General features: G+C 38.0%; 1 protein-coding gene across 2 annotated transcripts in view; it reads left to right on the top strand.

Moving 5' to 3' along the window:
* The window catches only part of QRFPR (pyroglutamylated RFamide peptide receptor), a 149,458-nt gene that overhangs the window by 81,162 nt on the left and 47,939 nt on the right, over nucleotides 1-20,357 (top strand). For both annotated transcript variants that reach the window (XM_070757651.1, XM_070757653.1), the window contains exon 7: nucleotides 10,548-10,636. In XM_070757651.1, the coding sequence (XP_070613752.1) occupies nucleotides 10,548-10,636 (89 nt within the window). The remainder of the gene's footprint in view (nucleotides 1-10,547; nucleotides 10,637-20,357) is intronic.

The raw sequence follows: 20,357 nt of genomic DNA, 5'->3' as shown, positions 1-20,357 counted from the left end.
GACACTGTCTTACTTTTGGGGAAACACGGTGTGTTTCTATGTTTCTAACAATGAATTCATTTTTATTGTCTTCTCAAGTCAAAACACCGAAGTAATCGTAACCATTTCGGCCTGTACTTTAATTTCACAAGATGGAAAGAGAAGCACTGGAAAAATTTTATCCCTGTATTTAGTTATTGCTTATTCAGAAATTAATAATATTTTGACATTAAATTATGATTACTGGACAAAGGATTGACTAAAATCCTCTAGGTTCAACAGAACACACTGTGGGCTTGAAGAATGATATAGTTTTTCTCATGTTATTTCAGATTGGTATCACAGTTATACAGCTATGCAGTGAGCTACTAAATTATGTGAAAATAAATGTACAGTTTACAGTAGTTGGAGATGTCTCATAAAACACTGCCATTTTTTTCCTATCAAAATAATATTTTCACAGTATCTGCATTTAGGTTAACTGTTAACCTATTACTTGTGATCTAAATGTCACTTGCTGCCAGTTAAATTTTGCACTATGGAGGGATTCCTGTAAATGTTGTGATTTTCTTTTGCTTTACTATGAGGCTAGGTGAGTTAGTGATGGGATATCCCCCATTCCTGTCTTATTTTGATTGATGATCAGTAGGAGGAAATAACCAGAGTGTCCTCTTCCCACACATTGTATATGTACATATGAATTGTCCCTATCATGGTTAGAGGTGGAAAATGACAGTTTCAGAATGCCCAGCCAACACATCTAGGAAAGCTGCTTGGGCAGGTTGACATATGTATAGTATTATTCATTTTTAATCCATGTTTGAGAAATCCCCAAATCTTCATATTACCAACATTGGTCTTAGAAATCAAATTGCATCAGTGATTAAGAACCTTGCAATATTATTGCATGTAAAAAAGCTTTTTTATTCATTGATGTAAAGCAAGTTGTCCATATTCTCTGGCTAAGAAAATTTTCATAGCAGTAGTCCAATGAACAAATAAGTCAACATAATACTATCTTCCTAGGGTTGTCCTAGGGCAATCTTGCACTCCTGTAAAAAAAAAAGTCTTTTACTTGAATAATGCAGTATAGAGTATTATATGCACTAAATCATCTACACTAAAGAGCACTAAATTATGGCAGGTTTTTTTCAGTGATGTCTATGAAGTGAATTCCATAGTGATCCTAGGGAATCTACAAAAATACCCTGTCTTCTGGAGTAACTATCAATTCTTGAAGAAAGTACTATGAGGTGGAATGGGGGGGTGGGGTGTCTCTGTGCATTTGATTATATCCTTTCTGTGTTTAATGGCCAGTCTCTTAGATGTGACTTCTCGACCAAAAATCTTTCTTTACACTTCAGTCACTTCAAATGTTCTTTTCCTACTGAGACAATTGTGTGTATAACTCAAATTGCTGGGTGACTTTGGGCCAGTCTTCTTTCTCACCTTAAAGGGTTGTGGCTAGGTGTATTGCAGTTATCTCTAAAAAACAACAAAGGTGGGGTATACCTTCGGAGAGGGGCGGCATACAAATCTAATAAAATAAAAAAATAAAAAATAACTAAAAAAATAAAAAATAAAATACATCAGTGAAAAAGCTGCCTTCTCAAACCTGTTGATCATGCAAAATTGGAAACTCCTATTATAACTGTTAGATTTGTGTAACAAAGGGACCGGGAGTCACTGTAGCTATATAGCTGTTTATTTAAAGCTAGCTGTAATGCGTTCAGAATGCCAGCCAGCTCCAAGAGCAGCTGCTTTTAAAAGGCTTGCTTGGAGGTGGCCAACTCTGATATCCATTTAAAACTGCCGCTTGCAGTTTGACCAATTAGTGAGTGGCATGCAAATTTAGATTACATATTCCAGCGCATAACAGTAATCCCCATAAAGGGTGACGGGTCAGTGTCTGGAGTTAGGTAAGATATTTGCCAAACTAGATCTCACTGCCGGTAGATGGCGTCACATCAGAAATACAAATAATCATCACGCATAGGGAGGGCATTCAAATGTCATTGTTTACAATTTGATGTTAGTGTAGCCCCCAAGGAATTTTTTAGAGCATCATGGAGCAGCTTCTACAAAAAATTCCTGGAGTAGTGCCGTACTTCGATGATATTTTAATTATGGCCAGTGACAAACCGCAACTTCGGCTCCAATTATGAGATGTACTGAACAGATTCCAGGCTGCAGGGCTCGGCATCAAAAGCAGCAAATGCCAGATCATTGTCCAGGAGGTTGAATTCCTGGGGTATAGGATCAATGGGGAAGGTATTCATTATGAATCTTTGGGGGGAGCTGATTCCAGTTGCAGCCAGTACCCCCAAAGGCACAGCAAAAGAATGGAAATGGCCATGAGCCCCATGGTCCTGAGTCCACATTGATTTTGTGATGCCATTCCATGGCCAAACATTCCTAGTAGTCATAGATACGTACTCCAAATGGCTGGAGATTATTCTTATGGGCATAATTAGAGCTGAAGCAGTTATATGGGTTTTACAAAAGCTATTTGCCATACACAGCCTCCCCAATGTTCTTGTCTCAGACAATGGATCACAGTTCACAGCCACCCAATCTGAAGGGTTTCTTGCAGAGCAGGGAATTCATCACACCTTGACCACTCCGTTCTATCTGGCCAGTAATGGAAAAGCTGAGAGGATGGTGAGATTGGCCAAATAGTCCCTTGGGCAGTTGGGATCTGGCAAGGCTAGATGGATATATTCTTGCTATTCCATCCATTGTCCCAAGCGCAGCAACAGAAAGAAGCCCATCGGAGTTGTTTATGAGCCACCAGTTTTGGTCAGTCTTAGACTGGTTAAACTCAATTATCCAATAAAGCCAAGCAAATCCACCAGGTCCTTTAGCATCGGACACCTAAACTTCTCAAAAAACTATGCCAAAGGTACCTTATGACTGTATGACTACTTGGAAAAATACTAAGTATAACAGAACCCCTTTCTTACATAATAGGATTAACAGATGGGCAGCAAAGGAGGCGGCACAAAGATCAGTTACGCAGCCATCTCCAGCTAAATATAGAACAACTAGAAGGCAATATCAATCCAAATGACAATCTTCTAAAATGCATTCCCCCTACAGCTAACTCAAGCCCATGGGAGGTGAAACATATACCTGAAGAACCAGGTATCTGGTGATGCTTTAGCCACAAACTGGTTCCCATTGAGGCCAAGGCCTCAGAAGAAAGCTTCCAGGAACTTCCATGGGTAGAACAGGAGACGACAGCAGGCCCAACCTCTCAGGCTGATGCTGCCACACCTACTGAACTGCACAGGTCCGTAAGCATCTTCAAATGCCTACCTACTTACAGGACTACGTATGCAAAGTAGATTGTTCCATCTAAGAGGGGAGGGGTGTTATATATCAATACCCTGGCTGTTTACACCTACCGGTAGTCCTCTGTTTAAGTGGAAAAAAATCTGTTTCTGATAGATTGAACCATTTGACAGCTCCCTATATAAGGGCAAGCTGTCAGACTGGCTCCTTGCTGAATTTGTACAGAGTTGTCAATAAAGAGCTGTTGCATGAAGCTTGTTTCCACTCTCTTCACTCACCCAACTTAACCAACAGAATTGGGTGTAATCCTGGAAAAAGTGCCTCTGTCCTGTATCAATGGGAATGGAAAGATTCCCCTTGTGATTATAGTGATATGCAAACTATTAAACGTATTGTGCAAGCTTGCTCACAACATGCATTATCTGATACCGTAGACGATCTACGCAAAGGAACATCAGAAGAGGTCACCTGAATAGTTGAATTGGACATACAGTTATAAGGGCACTGCCATACTCCTATAAGTTTTTAAATAAAAAAACATTTACATTGATTGTGTATATAAGTTGCTTCTCTTCTGTCATGTTCTCATCCTACACTAAATAGAAATAATAATGGGTCAGCAGAGCTCTGGGGGGGGAAAAAATCCAAAAAAGAATGATTCAAATGTCCACATCCCAGTATAATAAAGACAGGTCAGGACGTGAGCCTTGGTGGCACAGTGGTTAAGTTAGTACTGCAAGCTGCTTCTGCTAATTGCTGTAGTTCCCCAGTTCAAATCTCACCAGGCTCAAGGTTGACTCAGCCTTCCATCATTCCGAGGTGGGTAAATGAGGACCCAGATTGCTGGGGGCGATAGGCTGAATCCGTAAACCGCTTAGAGAGAGCTATAAAGTACAGTGGAACCTCGACATATGAGCAGCTCTACTTACGAGCTACTCGAGATAAGAGCTGGGAGGGGAGCGACATTTTTGTTCGCCTCCCGAGCTCACATTCGGGATACGAGCGCCAAGGAGCTGTCTCCTGAAGCCGAAAGCTAACTTCCGCGTTCGGCTTCAGGAGACAGCTCCTTGGCGCTCGTATCCCGAGCTTCCCCCCGGGCCCCCCAGGCCGGCTGTGACGTTTTAAAACACGTGCGCCGCTTTGCAGCTGTCTTCTGAAGCCGAACGCGGAAGTTAGCGTTCCGGCTTCAGAAGACAGCTGCAAAGCGGCGCGCGTGTTTTAAAATGTGGCAGCCGGCCTGGGGGGCTCGGGGGGAAGCCCCCGAACCCCCCAGGCCAGCTGCCACGTTTTAAAACACGCGCGCCGCTTCGCGGCTGTCTCTGAACGCTAACTTCCGCGTTCGGCGGCAGCGGGTTTTTTTGTTGTTGCACGGATTAATTGACTTTACATTGTTTCCTATGGGAAACAATGTTTCGTCATACGAGCGTTCTGACTTACGAACCTCCTTCCGGAACCAATTAGTCTCGTAAGTCGGGGTTCTACTGTACTATGAAGTGGTATATAAATCTAAGTGCTATTGCTAAGTCCTATTGCTACTATGTAGAAAGAACTATTTTTCTTCAATATATATGTCCACATATGAGCATCTATGTAAGACTGAATACATGTGCAGTTATTCTAGAATATTTGGTGAAGTAACTTGCACTGATTGATTGATGATTGAAATTATATTCCTATCTCACAACAGTGACTTTGGATGACATGCAAATAAAATGCAAGTTAAAAACCCAACAATTAAAAAGAATCCATAGTGTCATCCCCAAACCCACAACAATTTACCCTTAGATTATCTATGGTTGACCTATCCAGATTCCTAAGAGGTCAGTAAGGGGTGAGTACAAGTGCACTAGAGTGCCTTCTGTCCCCTGTCCTATTGTTCTCCTATATCTCCTATACTTTTCTTCTATTCCTATATCTCTTCTATTCTTTCATTGATATGTTCTATTACTATATCTTCTTTTCTATTCTTTCTTAGATATATTTTACTATGAGTATCTCCTCTATAACCTTCATCATGTATTTTACTGTGTGTGTGTGTGTGTGTGTGTGTGTATATATATATATGTCACATGTTTAAGCTGAATTTGAAAATTATATATATATATATATATATATATATATATATATATATACATATATATACATATATATACATACATATATACACCCACTAAAAACCTCATTGTGTATTGGACAAAATAAATAAATAAATAAAAAAAATACATAGTTTGGGTAAATAACACATTCCAATAATAAAAATGCATCACCAGCAGGTTAACCTAAGAACCTGGACTAAATACTTGGTCAATCATGCAAGTCTTCAAAGTTCTATGAAAGGCTCTGAACGTCAGGGCTTTTCCAGGAGACCTATTCATTTACTTATAAAGGAAACATTGGTGTATTTTCACTTTCCCTGAAATGAAATGGCTTCTTATTATATGCCCATTGGCATTATTTTACTTATAGTACAAGGATTTATCTGATCCAATGATTTAATTTATTCTGATTTACCTTCCTATTGATATAAACAGGAAGGTTTTTACACCTTTACTTTTTTACACACTAATAGGTACATCTGACGGTTGAATATTACTAAAATTATGACCACTATTTATAAGGAACAAATGGCAGTTGCAAACAAACTATATTTACAGCAGCACGAAGCTTACAACTTCAGCCTGATGATGGTGAATGTGATTTCACCGAAATGTCCCATAGACATGCAAAATATTACACGGGGCAAAACAGGAACTCAGAACAATCTACACACACACACACACACACACACATATATATATATGACGGTCTTGGTATATTCGGGTTTCTTCCCGTGTAGGATTTGGAAATTTCTGGCAACGTTTCGACCAGGTCCCACTCGTCATCTTCAGGCTGGTGTTTCTGTCCTTGTTCTCAGGCGAACACTGCGAGACCTGAGCTGCCTTCCTTCTATAAAGGAAGGCAACTCAGGGTGGGGTTTGATGGCTCAGCTGGGTGTGGCTGGGTGTGGTTTGATGGCTCAGCAATTGCCTGCTGTGTAGAAACTTCCTGGTGAGTCAGTGGGGTAACAATTGGGGTCGTTGATGTAGCTGAGGTATGCTGATTAGTTAATGGTTGTAGATTAGGCGTGATATCCTGCTTTATCCCATTAATAATTTCTGATGGATGTATAAGGGAGAGTTATTTGATTTTTTAAAAGTCTTGGTAAATGTAAATTAGGACTTTCCTAACAGCCCTAATCAAACCCTTGATTATTATCAAGCACTGTAAAGTCATATTTTTGTAAAAGAAAAAATAGAAAAAGAAATCAATCTCAAGGAAGAGGTGCTGGTATCTCCTACAATGTAAAAAAATTAAATGTTACTTCATGATTTTTGTGGAAACAAAAACAGTTCATGTCTTAAAAAGCTGTGTGAATGAAAGAAATAATTCAACATTTATGGAAATTGCTAATCTTTTACAACAAACCATTGTGTACATTTCTTGAAATGATTAGATGACTTACTCAATTTTACTGTAAACACTACATACTGCTTTAAGGCCATTATGGGTGGGCTCCCATTCTTGATCAACCCATTTTCCACCACAGAGGTCATTTATCTTTCCCGTGAAGGTCCCCTTCAGATGAAGTTGAAGAAATATTTTTGTTTCCACGATCTATTACTTTGAAGAATGTAGGGAATCCTTCCTGTGCTCTTTCACTTTGAATACTTTCTATTTAAACTACGTAGGTTGTGATTCTGTGTGATATGATTAAGCAGCTTTTTTATGTGAATATTTTAAAACTGGATTTCCCTGAACATGACCTTTTGAGAGATATATGTATATGTGTGATTTGTGATAAGGGGCTAGAGTTATCTAAGAGCGCAAACTGCATCTAGATAATGGTGAGTACTACAGCTTTTCCTTATTTCTTTTACTTGTTGAATTAGCCAAAACCTTTTATTTTATTTATTTATTTTTATTATTTATTTATTTTGTCCAATACACAATGAGGGTTTTAGTGGGTATATATCAATATACACATAATAAAATACATGATGAAGGTTATAGAGGAGATACTCATAGTAAAATATATCTAAGAAAGAATAGAAAAGAATATATAGGAATAGAATATATAGGAATAGAATATATAGAATATATAGAATATAGGAATAGAATACACACACACACACACACACACACACACACACACACACACACACACATATATATATATATATATATATATATATATATATATGAATAGAATATATCTATGAAAGAATAGAAGAAGAGATATAGGAGATATAGGAGAGCAATAGGACAGGGGACGGAAGGCATTCTAGTGCACTTGCACTCGCCCCTTACTTTCCAGGAATCTGGATAGGTCAACCGTAGATAATCTAAGGGTAAAGTGTTGGAGGTTTGGGGATGACACTATGGAGTCCGGTAATGAGTTCCACGCTTCGACAACTCGGTTACTGAAGTCATATTTTTTACAGTCAAGTTTGGAGTGGTTAATATTAAGTTTAAATCTGTTGTGTGCTCTTGTGTTGTTGTGGTTGAAGCTGAAGTAGTCGCCGACAGGCAGGATATTGCAGCATATGATCTTGTGGGCAATACTTAGATCTTGTTTAAGGCGTCTTAGTTCTAAACTTTCTAGGCCCAGGATTGAAAGTCTAGTCTCATAGGGTATTCTATTTCGAGTGGAGGAGTGAAGGGCTCTTCTGGTGAAGTATCTTTGAACATTTTCAAGGGTGTTAATGTCTGAGATGCGATATGGGTTCCAAACAGATGAGCTGTATTCGAGGATGGGTCTGGCAAAAGTTTTGTAAGCTCTAGTAAGTAGTGTGAGATTGCCAGAGCAGAAGCTACATAGGATTAGGTTTACAACTCTTGAAGCCTTCTTGGCTATATTGTTGCAGTGGGCTTTGGCACTTAAATCTTTTGTTATTAGTATACCAAGGTCTTTAACCGAGTGGGGATTATCTGTGATAATTTACGTTGAATGTTTTCAACAAACAACGTTTCTTTATTTTGATGCAAAGATGGCTTTTAAAAAAATTAATTTTAATGCAATTCACTGATAATCAAAATAACGTAGCTTTAAAAGTAGTCTCAGAAGTCATGAAAAAGTGTCCCAAAACTGATTCTACTAGGGAATACTATTTGCAGAAGATATGTACGTTAGACAGCATTGTAGATAAACATGTGCTCAAGCAAACGTACACTCAAATACATATTATGATATTTAAGAAAATAAATCCAACAAATCAAGTACAACTTACTGACAAACATGGATAATTGAGAAAACCTAACATTTAAGTTTTTGCATATTTCTTAGAGTCCAAAATATAATGACATTGCAACCCTAGAGAAGAAAATATCTTTCTTTGTCTGAATAAAAAGTTGGGGTACAAATGACACCAAGTACGACACGGAATAAAATGCATTTAATCTTTTGAAAACTAATCAATTTAATTATACAGAACTTCACATTGCAATATCATGTTGTTTAGTCTGGAACATAGCATTATAAACTGATTGTAATTCCATGTGTGATAGTGATTCTTTTCTAAGTTTAAGACCACAGCGTAAATCTACATTTGAAAACGTATGTTGGAATTAAAAAGAGCTTGTTTATAATCAGGAAGATAACTTTTGTTTTTATAAAATTGTCACAGGTTAGCTCAAATCTAACATTTTACAGTTAGATTTTAGTTTGTGTATATTAAGTATCATCTTAAATTGGGTTTTAATGGTATTTGTTTGCTTTCTATCCATCTATCTATCTTTACAAATATATATTCAGATATATTAATATTAATATTAGTATTTTAATGTAACATTGTAGGACTGGACAGGTTGAAATACCAGAGAAAGCAAAATTATAATCATAGATCATATAATTATCTTAACTGTACAGCTTAATTATATATAATTATTATAATTATATAATTCTGAATTATGATGCATGAATGAAGAATTTATTCATGCAGTAAAAAGTTTTCTATAATGAGTCTGAGGTATGGAAAGTAAGCCAATAACATAGTTACTCCCTTTTGTATTTTCAAAGTGTTGTTGTGAAGATAAAAATGTCATTTGATTTGCATTAACCTCCCAAGAGAATTTTTTTTTGAGGGGGAGTAATGATATCTACTTCTCATATATACTCTGAAATGTTTGTTTGCTATAGATGATAAATATGAAAAAAGATACCATTATTCAGAAATTAGATGAGTGTACAAAATTAATCTGCCAAGATAATATTATGACTCAGAGACATGAAAATATTTTAGTCCAAAATATAGATCTCTAAACTAATTTATTGGCTTACTAATTTTTCCAGTTTAAAATCAGTCAGTTTAAATGGCATTTAAAATCTTTCGGAAAACTACCAATTATAGAAATTTAATTAAAGATATATACATCCTACATTTAAACACAGTTCAGGTTCAACAAGAGCCAACCTAGTTTTATGGCATAGATTCATGATTTAGAACTATAGAATATTCATTAAGTAGTTCTTGTTTAACTCCATTTCTTTCAACCTAGATAAGAATTGTTCATGATCAGTACAATTATTTATGACATTAATCTATTTCAATGATCTTTTATCAACAAGGCCCTTTCTTTTGTGGTGTTTAGAAATTTTGTTAGCTCTTGACTATTTATCAAACAAATTTATATGTCCGCCCAATTTACACAAATGTAACTCTGAGTGATTTACAACATTTAAAAAAATTAAATTGTTTTGTTCATAGCATATATAACATATGATATGTGCCACCTCTATGTTGGTTGAGGCAGGCAGGATTCCCTTGAGAACCATTTGTTGGGGGTCAGGGGAAAGGGAGGGTCTTGCCTTCTCTTTCTGCTCAAGATCCCCATGGACAATTGGTGGGCCACTGTGTGACACAGAATGCTGGACTCAATGGGCTTTGGCCTGATTCAGCATGGCTCTTCTTATGTTCTTATGTTAATATACATAAGATAGTCACATTATTATGACATTTTATGTATATGTTTCCATATTTTGTTTTTTTCCAACCCAAGTTATACAGGACAAATTTCAGATTGTGATCGAAGCAGCATATATACTCTGAAAAATACATAAACATCAGTGAATGAAAAATATTGTGTTATTCCCATCTCAGGGATGAATGTATCATGATAGCAGCATACATATTTAATAAATTATTACATATTATGTATAATATAAATATTGTTATGTTAAAAAAAAATTATTGCAAATTTTAACTTGTGTTAACTTTCTGTCTCTTCTTCTTTCCTAGGAGGATAACTCTCAGGTTAAAACCAGATGTGAAAGCTTGAAAAAGAAATTTGTAGATATGCATAACAGTCAGTCCTCTGATTCTGAAAGGTATTACATTTTGTTAAATGTCCCCTATTTATTACCTACAATCTGTCTAGCTACAGTCATTATGAATGAAATGGATGAAGTACAAATTCTGGAAAGACAAATCAATCATGCTAGTTATCTAATATGTAATCTATTACAATCCAAGCTTTCCTGGAAGCAATTCTCCATAAATCCACTGGAACTTACTGCTGGATCAGGCTTTAATTAGGTCAAGGATATTGTCTGAGACTGAATAGAAAAACACTCAGTCTTCAGGACTCCCTATTCTCTTTCTTTTGCTATCTCATAGTATTTAGCTAGTACTGCAAATGCAGAACATATATTGCTGTACAGTAAAGTGACCAGATTTTAACATTGGTAAAGAGGGACACTATTTCCCTCCCTCCCCCCTCTCTCTTTCTCTCTTTCTTTCTCTCCTCCCTCTCTCTCTTTCTTTCTCTCTCTCTCCCTCCTTCCCTCCCTCTCACTCTTTCTTCCTCACTCTTCCTTCTTCTTCTCCCCTCCCTCCTCTTTCTCCATAAGGGCCTCCCCCCAATGAGCCCAGTCCCCTCCCTGGGGCTCAGTAGGCGCCCCGGCTCCTGGAAGAGAGAGACACAAAGGCAGCCTGGTCCGGCCTCTTCCCTCAGCAAGTGCACCCCTCACCTGCCCCCGCCGCAGCACCCCTTTATCTCAGGGGGCCCTCTCGCTCTTTCTTCCTCGTGCGCAGAGATCTCTTCCTCTTCCTTCCCGCAGAGACCTCCAACCAAGCTGGAGGGCGGGGAGGGCGAGGCAGCAGCGGAGAGCCCAGAATCCCCTCCCTCCAGTCTCTTCCCAAGGGGGCTGGTTGGGAGAAAAAAAAGCGGGACATTTTTCAAACAAAGCGGGATGCGGGACAAATGATCAAAAAGCGTGACTGTCCCACTGAAAGTGGGATGTCTGGTCACTTTACTGTACAGGGCTAGATAGATGTGGATATAACTATATTTCCCTCTATGCAACCTGTCTTTGAACATAGCATGGTAATTGATAACAAAAAGGTGCTTAGAGATTGCACTTCCTATACAGGTAGACCTTGCTTAATGACTGTCCTATAGCAAAAGTTCAAAGTTATGCTGGTGCTGAAAAATGAATTTTATAGTGAATGAAAACAAATATATGTATTCCAGGATAATATTGCAGGAATCATGCAGGATCCAATCTAAATCTGGAGTCATCCTCAGGGAACTTCTATTTCTCCAGAATTGGTGATACTATGGGTAATATTTATATGGTACCTGGTTGTAGGTGGCTTTTAGTTGTTAATTGGGGAGGCATAGTCAGCTATTAGGTCATTGATTGTAGTTTCCTTGTGTTGCTGTGTCCTCAGTTTCTAAGTATCTGGTAAGCTAGTGAAAAATCAGCCTTCCCATTGACTGAGAAGAGGCCTATGTCCCAGGCTTCAATAATTTATATGGCTATTTTTGTCTGGCTTGGTCAACAATCTTAGTAAGTGGGAAACTGAATGCATGTCTTTGTTCATTGCAATATTAGACTGCCAATAAATTTGGAAGTTTCTTCCGCTTCCAAACAAACTTTATATGCATGATTTGTCCTCATATAGTAGCCTCTGGACAGAGGGTTATGCCCATTTTCAGGTCTAAGAAGTTGTATTCCGCTGCTTCCTAAATGTTTTTAATTAATGAAAGGGTATATAGTTAGTCTTGTGCCTTCTTTCTGCCTTTCTCCCCTGCATGTTGTGCTGGTATCTACCAATAAACACTTGTGGGTACCAGTGTTCCCTCTAATTTTTTTGGGGGGGTGGGCGGAAAAGTATAGTGTCTGAGCGGCAGTCCCCTCGGGACTGGGCGGCACAGAAATAATAAATAAATAAACAAACAAACAAACAAACAAACAAACAAACAAACAAACAAATGAAAAACCCACCCTGTTTTGCCTCAGAGAATTTCAAAATAAAATACTGTACTGTGTGTCTATAACAGTGAGCTCATAATAGGGCAACTCTATCAATATCAAAATGCCACTTAAATAGTTGAGCTAGTTTCAAACTAGATTTTTATTTTCTTTTTCTCTTCCTTACTCCCATTCTTTTTTTTTCTCTTTTCCTTCCTCTCTTTTTTTCTATCTGTTTCTCTCTCTTCCTCTCTTCCTCTCTCTCTCCTTCCCTCTCACTCTTTCCCTCTCGGCTTCTGGGCAGGTTTGAAAAACTCTGAGTTGATGATGATTTTTAAGTGAGCGATTGCTCACTGCTCAGCTTAGAGGGAACTATGGTGGGTACCCATTCTACCTGATTTGTTCATGTATGAAGCTGTTCTCCAGTTTTTTTGTTTGCTGGTGTGCACTGAAATTTTATGAAAAAGTTCACACCAGACGTTTGGATAAAGAGAAAAGAAATGTTTATTCTCTCTGGGTATACCAAAAACAGTTTGCAAAGTGGGTACTCTTCATAAGGGAAGAGACACTTGTACAGAAGCTAAAGAGCAGGTTATATAGGTTTTACAAATCACAAAGGTACATAGAATTCCTCAACTTATCATAGGGGTACACAGAATTCCTTGCCTAAATATGGTCTATATCCTGTTTCTTTCTCCTGGAGATGAATAGTACCTTATATGGTTTATTGGGTAAACAGCAAACATTTATCTTGTTAAACAGCAAACATTTATCTTGTTAAAAACAGATCCCAAAATGACAGTCACAAGATAAGGAAAAACAGGAAATCCTTATCTTGTTAAAGACAGAAACTACAGACAGCAAATAATGATATTCTTCAAATAAAACTTAAATTCTTTTATACACAATGGATTTTTCCTTCACTGGGTACTACAGTGGGTTCTCACCCGGCCATATAGTGTTCTGATGTATCTCTTTTGATGTGACAGTAGATGTTTACTGTTGAAGTTTAGAATGGATGGAATGTTGGTAGCCTTGTGTGGTTTCTTCTGTGTCAGACCTATTGTAGGGCTCTGAGGTTGTCTACTCAAAGAAAAAATATTTTTTTTAAAAAACTACAGAACAGCAATTGTTTGGCAAAAACCTTTTTTTTCTGAATATATTCCAATTATTAAAAACATTAACCATCTCTTGAGTTTAAAAAGATGATGTAGCAGTTCTATATACAATGAAGAAAAGTAAACTGCCCCGAATATATATATAGCCGCCCCGAGTTTTCGGAGAGGGGCGGCATACAAATCTAATAAATTATTTATTATTATTATTATTATTATTATTATTATTATTATTATTATTATTAAACAAAAGTATTTGTGTTGATTGTCTTATATTTGTAACTTATTTGAGATGGAATACTTGTGCTAGAATGTCATATTAATCTTATCTTAATCAGTGAAGATTTCTAATTACCAATTGATTGTTCAAAGATTTTCAAGACTTTTGGGGACACCAAATATTGCCTTGATATTAAGCATTTTCTCTTTTATTATAATTGAGTAGTTACAGGTGCAGATTTTGTTAATTATTGGGGCCTTCTAAATTTTTTTCACCCAAACCAGATGTTTCCATGCTAAGTATGAATTTTTTTGTTCTAGCTTTGTTATTTCTATGGTTCCAAAAATTAAGTAGAAGCTATTAGAAAACGTTTAACAATATTTAGTTTTCCAGATGTGTCATTTTACAGATAAACAGCTGCCAGCTATTAGGTGTCCTTTAAAATGCCATTCCTTTTTCATATGGGAAACAAGCACTAGGACATTGATGGGGTGACAGCCAGATGTTTTAGTTGAATTAGAATGGAAAGAAAGTGGTGTTTTTCCTTCTTACCTAATTTACATATCTATCTATATATTATTTAAATCTATATTTAGCTGCATTATGCCATAGCACCCTTTTCTAAAAAAGAAATAATGATTATCTTCATAGCAACCTATGCACATTTTTGAATACTAAAAATGTTCCGTCTAATTGGTGACTGCATCCATGCAGTTTTCTTAGAAGCATTTTGTTTGCTGTTGGTGTCTTCAGGGCATATTTGCCAGCATCTCATTTTAGCCAATAGCTACAGGAATTCCAGAATACCTCCTATCAAAACACTAAATAGGGCCGACCTTTACTATCTGAGATCAGCTGGTCTATACTGGATGAGACAAACATCCAATATGCACCAGACTCATCCTTGAATACAGCTCATCTGTTTGGAACCCATATCGCATCTCAGACATTAACACCCTTGAAAATGTCCAAAGATACTTCACCAGAAGAGCCCTTCACTCCTCCACTCGAAATAGAATATCCTACGAGACTAGACTTTCAATCCTGGGCCTAGAAAGCCTAGAACTAAGACGCCTTAAACAAGATCTAAGTATTGTCCCCAAGATCATATGCTGCAACGTCCTGCCTGTCGGCAACTACTTCAGCTTCAACCACAACAACACAAGAGCACACAACAGATTTAAACTTAATATTAATTGCTCCAAACTTGACTGTAAAAAATATGACTTCAGTAACTGAGTTGTCGAAGCGTGGAACTCATTACCGGACTCCATAGTGTCATCCTCAAACCCCCAACACTTTACCCTTAGATTATCTACGGTTGACCTATCCAGATTCCTAAGAGGTCAGTAAGGGGCGAGTACAAGTGCACTAGAGTGCCTTTTGTCCCCTGTCCTATTGCTTCTCCTATATCTCCTATACCTTTCTTCTATTCCTGTATCTCTTCTTCTATTCTTTCATTGATATGTTCTATTCCTATATCTTCTTTTCTATTCTTTCTTAGATATATTTTACTATGAGTATCTCCTCTATAACATTCATCATGTATTTTACTATGTGTGTATATATATATATACCCACTAAAACTCTCATTGTGTATTGGACAAAATAAATAAATAAAATAAATAAAGTAAATATATGAATTTTTAATTGTTTTGTTCTTAATCTTTTATGATATTTTTAAATGTATGTTATATCCAGTTGTAAGCTGCCCAGAGTCCTTCAGAAGTTGGGTGGCATAGAAATTAAACAAAGAAACAAACAAACAATTGTGTGTATCATGCTGGCCACTTGAGAAGTCACTGCATCTTTCCCCACCTGGCAGCAACCACTTAGTTGCCTGCTGGGAGGGAAGGAAGGAAGGAAGGAAGGAAGGAAGGGGGAAAGAGGAAAGGAAGTTAGGAACAAGAAGGCAGTAAGAATGGAAATAAAGAAAAGAAGGAGGAAAGGAAGGAAGGAGGAACTGAAAAAAGGAAGGAAGGAAGGAAAAAAGGAAGGAGGGAAGGAAGGAAGGAAGGAAGGAAGGGGGAAAGAGGAAAGGAAGTTAGGAACAAGAAGGCAGTAAGAATGGAAATAAAGAAAAGAAGGAGGAAAGGAAGGAAGGAGGAACTGAAAAAAGGAAGGAAGGAAGGAAGGAAGGAAGGAAGGAAGGAAGGGGGAAAGAGGAAAGGAAGTTAGGAACAAGAAGGCAGTAAGAATGGAAATAAAGAAAAGAAGGAGGAAAGGAAGGAAGGAGGAACTGAAAAAAGGAAGGAAGGAAGGAAAAAAGGAAGGAAGGAAGGAAGGAAGGAAGGGGGAAAGAGGAAAGGAAGTTAGGAACAAGAAGGCAGTAAGAAGGGAAATAAAGAAAAGAAGGAGGAAAGGAAGGAAGGAGGAACTGAAAAAAGGAAGGAAGGAAGGAAAAAAGGAAGGAAGGAAGGGGGAAAGAGGAAAGGAAGTTAGGAACAAGAAGGCAGTAAGAAGGGAAATAAAGAAAAGGAGGAAAGGAAGGAAAGAGGAACTGAAAAAAGAAGGAAGGAAGGAAAAAAGGAAGGAAGGAAAAAAGGAAGGAAGGAAGGAAGGACAGAAGGGGAGAATGGAAGAGAAAAGGAACCAAGGGAGAAAGGGAAGGAAAGAGAGAGGGATGGAGGGGAGGGAGGAGTGGGAGAGAGGATGGAACAGGGATCATTAGCATCTTTTTCTGCCCATGGTTCAATTGGGGTCTTCCTCATCTCTCAAGGTTATTTCCACATACCAGTAGACTCAGAAGCACTTTCAATCTGATAATGATCTGAATACTTCATAACATTGGTTCTGATTTTTGAACCATTTCATTCTGGATAAGATATGTTTATAAATATTTAATTTATTGCTAACCATATACCGAAAATAGCTTGTTTCTCTACCAATTTGAGCTAACATCATTCGGAGAACTGCCATTTCAAACATAGCATGTATCATGTTCCAGATGACGCTTTTGGCACTTTCGCTGCAAATATATTTTAACAGCCTTTTAGCTAGATATTTTAGCTGTCTTGGTGCTTGTCTGAAACTTCCATTCAGGCTCATACTTAAAAGATGCCAACACACAATCAAATAGAAGATTGTATTAAAATGCCTGACGTATGAATTATTCACATTCCTTTCTTTAAAAAAAATAAAATTATAATGAAGAGATTATAATGAAGAGCATACTGTAGAATTTACCAAATAACAAAACAAAACCATGCAGATATACGAGCTGTTAAAGCAACAGCTTTAATTGGCAGCTTTTTTTACCCTTTTGTTTTTCTTTTTCTTTGCTAATGATGGGAATTGAAGGAATGGTGGGAATTGAAGGAAGAATAAAAACAAAGTTTTTATCATTGCTATTTTTTTCAAAAGCATAAAACAATTTAGTTTAGTCTCTACACAACCATGTTGTATTATAATTCCAACATAGTTATCATGCTTTTGGCAAGAAAGCAAGTGAAACTGAATGCATTTGAAAGAAGCTTCATCTCATGGAATTTTATTTATTTATTTATTTATTTTGTCCAATACACAATGAGAGTTTTAGTGGGTATATATCTATATACACATAGTAAAATACATGATGAAGGTTATAGAGGAGATACTCATAGTAAAATATATCTAAGAAAGAATGAAAAAGAAGGTATAGTAATAGAACATATCAATGAAAGAATAGAAGAAGAGATATAGGAATAGAAGAAAAGTGCAGGAGATATAGGAGAGCAATAGGACAGGGGACGGAAGGCACTCTAGTGCACTTGTACTCGCCCCTTACTATCCAGGAATCTGGATAGATCAACCGTAGATAATCTAAGGGTAAAGTGTTGGGGGTTTGGGGATGACACTATGGAGTCCGGTAATGAGTTCCACGCTTCGACAACTTGGTTACTGAAGTAATATTTTTTACAGTCAAGTTTGGAGCGGTTAATATTAAGTTTAAATCTGTTGTGTGCTCTTGTGTTGTTGTGGTTGAAGCTGAAGTAGTTGCCGACAGGCAGGACGTTGCAGCATATGATCTTGGGGTCAATACTTAGATCTTGTTTAAGGCCTCTTAGTTCTAGGCTTTCTAGGCCCAGGATTGAATGTCTAGTCTCGTAGGGTATTCTATTTTGAGTGGAGGAATGAAGGGCTCTTCTGGTGAAGTATCTTTGGACATTTTCAAGGGTGTTAATGTCTGAGATGTGACATGGGTTCCAAACAAATGAGCTGTATTTGAGGATGGGTCTGGCAAAAGTTTTGTAAGCTCTGGTAAGTAGTGTAACAAAGCTAACAAAATCAAAACAGTACTAATCTATTCTGGTGAGAGCATAGTATCCAAAAGAAACCTTTTGAAACCCAACCTCACCAATAAAAAAAACCCAACACCCAAATCCTATTGTAGTCTACATTTGGAAATCCACACTTTGTGCATATTATCTTTCTCCTCTTTTGACATTCGTTTGTGTCTTCCAGCCTTGCCAGTAAATGCCATTTAATTTGAGATGTGGGATGGAAAATTCACCAAAATGTGATGGTAACGTTGAAACAGATGTAGTACAGACAAAAAGGAAAGGGGAGGGAGGGGGATTTCAGGAAACACTTTCAGAGTAGAAATGAGATGATGTGTCCTGTTCAAGTTTCAATCATAGGTTTTCCAGGTAATTATCTGTTGTGGTTAGCTCTGGCCCAGCTCCTGCCCCACGGAATGTGCAAGTGGATGTGGGGGAATCATCCACATGCCGCAGGCCTGTTTTGCCCCAATGGAATCTGCCGACGAAGCCTCCTCTGACCAAGGAAGTGTGAGTGACAGGGAAGAGGGGAGTTTGCAGACAGCCCAGGAGGAGACCAATCATCTGTATCATCCTTGGATTCTGAACAAGAATTAATGACACATCCACGCATGCGTAGAGTGATGCATAGGAGGAGACAACAACTGAAGGATTATTACAAGAGAAAATGAGGCCACCTGTGGTTGGGTGGGGCTGCTGTAATTAGTGCTACAGATAAAAGGGCAACCTGGTGTTTTAGCCTCATGGCAGTTTATCTGATTCATTGTTTCATCAAGATCGTGGTTTTTGTGCTGTTCAAGATTGTGTGTGGACTCTCTGGACTTTAGAATTGGATTCAATTTCCCAGTTATTGGGTGAGCAATTGGATTGCAATTAACCTGTGCCTTGTGTGTACCAGAAAATCCTTTTGACATTTAAAAAGGGAGCTGTTTCTGTTTTTCTGTTTATAAAAACTTTTGGGTTTTCCTTTTATCGTGTGGTGTGTGTCTTCCTGGACTAATTACCCTGTAATTACGGGCAGTTGAAACACGCCAGCAGAACAATTATAAGTCATTGTTTTTCTCCCAGGTACAGAATATATACCCTTTTCTAGCTCTTACTTGTCAGATGCCGCTCAGATTATGCTGCCAATATTGAAGGCAAACAGATTGTTTTGATTGATAGGTTGGGTTTTCTTTTGCTAAAACAAGGGGCCAAATAGCTACATTAAGACTTGGCAATACTGAATTCCTCTATTTCAAATCTTATCACTCCCTATAGTAGTGATGGTAAACCTATGGCATGGGTGCTGCAGGCGGCACACGGAGCCATATCTGCTAGCACGGGAACCGCTGCGCCAGCTCAGCTCCAACCTGCATGTATGTGCAGGCCAGCTGATTTTTGCCTCATGTAGAGGCTCTGGAAGGGTGTTTTTGGCTTCTAGAAAGCATTTTTACCCTCCCTATTCCAGGGAAGCCTTTGGAGCCTGGGGACGGCGAAACACAAGCCAAATGGCCTCACTAGAAGTTGGGAAATAGATCATTTCTGGCCCCCAGAAGGCCTCTAGGGGTTGGGGGAAGGTGTTTTTGTCCTCCCCAGGTATTGAATTATGGGTGTGGGCACTTGCACATGCCTGATAGCACATGTACATGCTCTTTTGGCACTTGAGGAAACAAAGGTTCAGTATATCTCTAGGACCGCCTTCTGCCGCAGGAATCCCAGCGACCGATTAGGTCCCACAGAGTTGGCCTTCTCCGCGTCCCATTGACTAAACAATGTCATTTGGCGGGTCCCAAGGGAAGAGCCTTCTCTGTAGCGGCCCCGACCCTCTGGAACCAGCTCCCTCCTGAGATTAGAACTGCCCCCACCCTCCTTGCCTTTCGTAAACTCCTTTAAATCCACCTCTGCCGTCAGGCATGGGGGAATTGAGACATCTCCCCCGGGCCTATAAAATTTATGTATGGTATGTTTGTGTGTATGTCTGCTTTAATAATGGTTTATTAAAAAATGTTTTTAAATTATTAGATTTGTCTTGAATTGTTTTATTGTTGTTGTGAGTCTACGGAGAGGGGCAGCATACAAATCTAATAAACAAACAAACAAACAAACAAACAAAGAAAGAAAGGTTCACCATCACTGCCAACAGTTTTACTCCATCTATAATGTGATATCAAATATACATACAAATATACGTAGGAAATATAGCTCTGCTCTTCTGTGTCCCAGCAACAATCATTTACCTTTTAATTCTACCTCACTTATCAGAGAGTAGAAATAAC

Source organism: Erythrolamprus reginae, chromosome 7 (genome assembly GCF_031021105.1).
Source record: "Erythrolamprus reginae isolate rEryReg1 chromosome 7, rEryReg1.hap1, whole genome shotgun sequence".
NCBI classification, from domain to species: Eukaryota; Metazoa; Chordata; class Lepidosauria; order Squamata; family Dipsadidae; genus Erythrolamprus; species Erythrolamprus reginae.
This window is presented reverse-complemented; position numbering and strand designations above follow the sequence as displayed.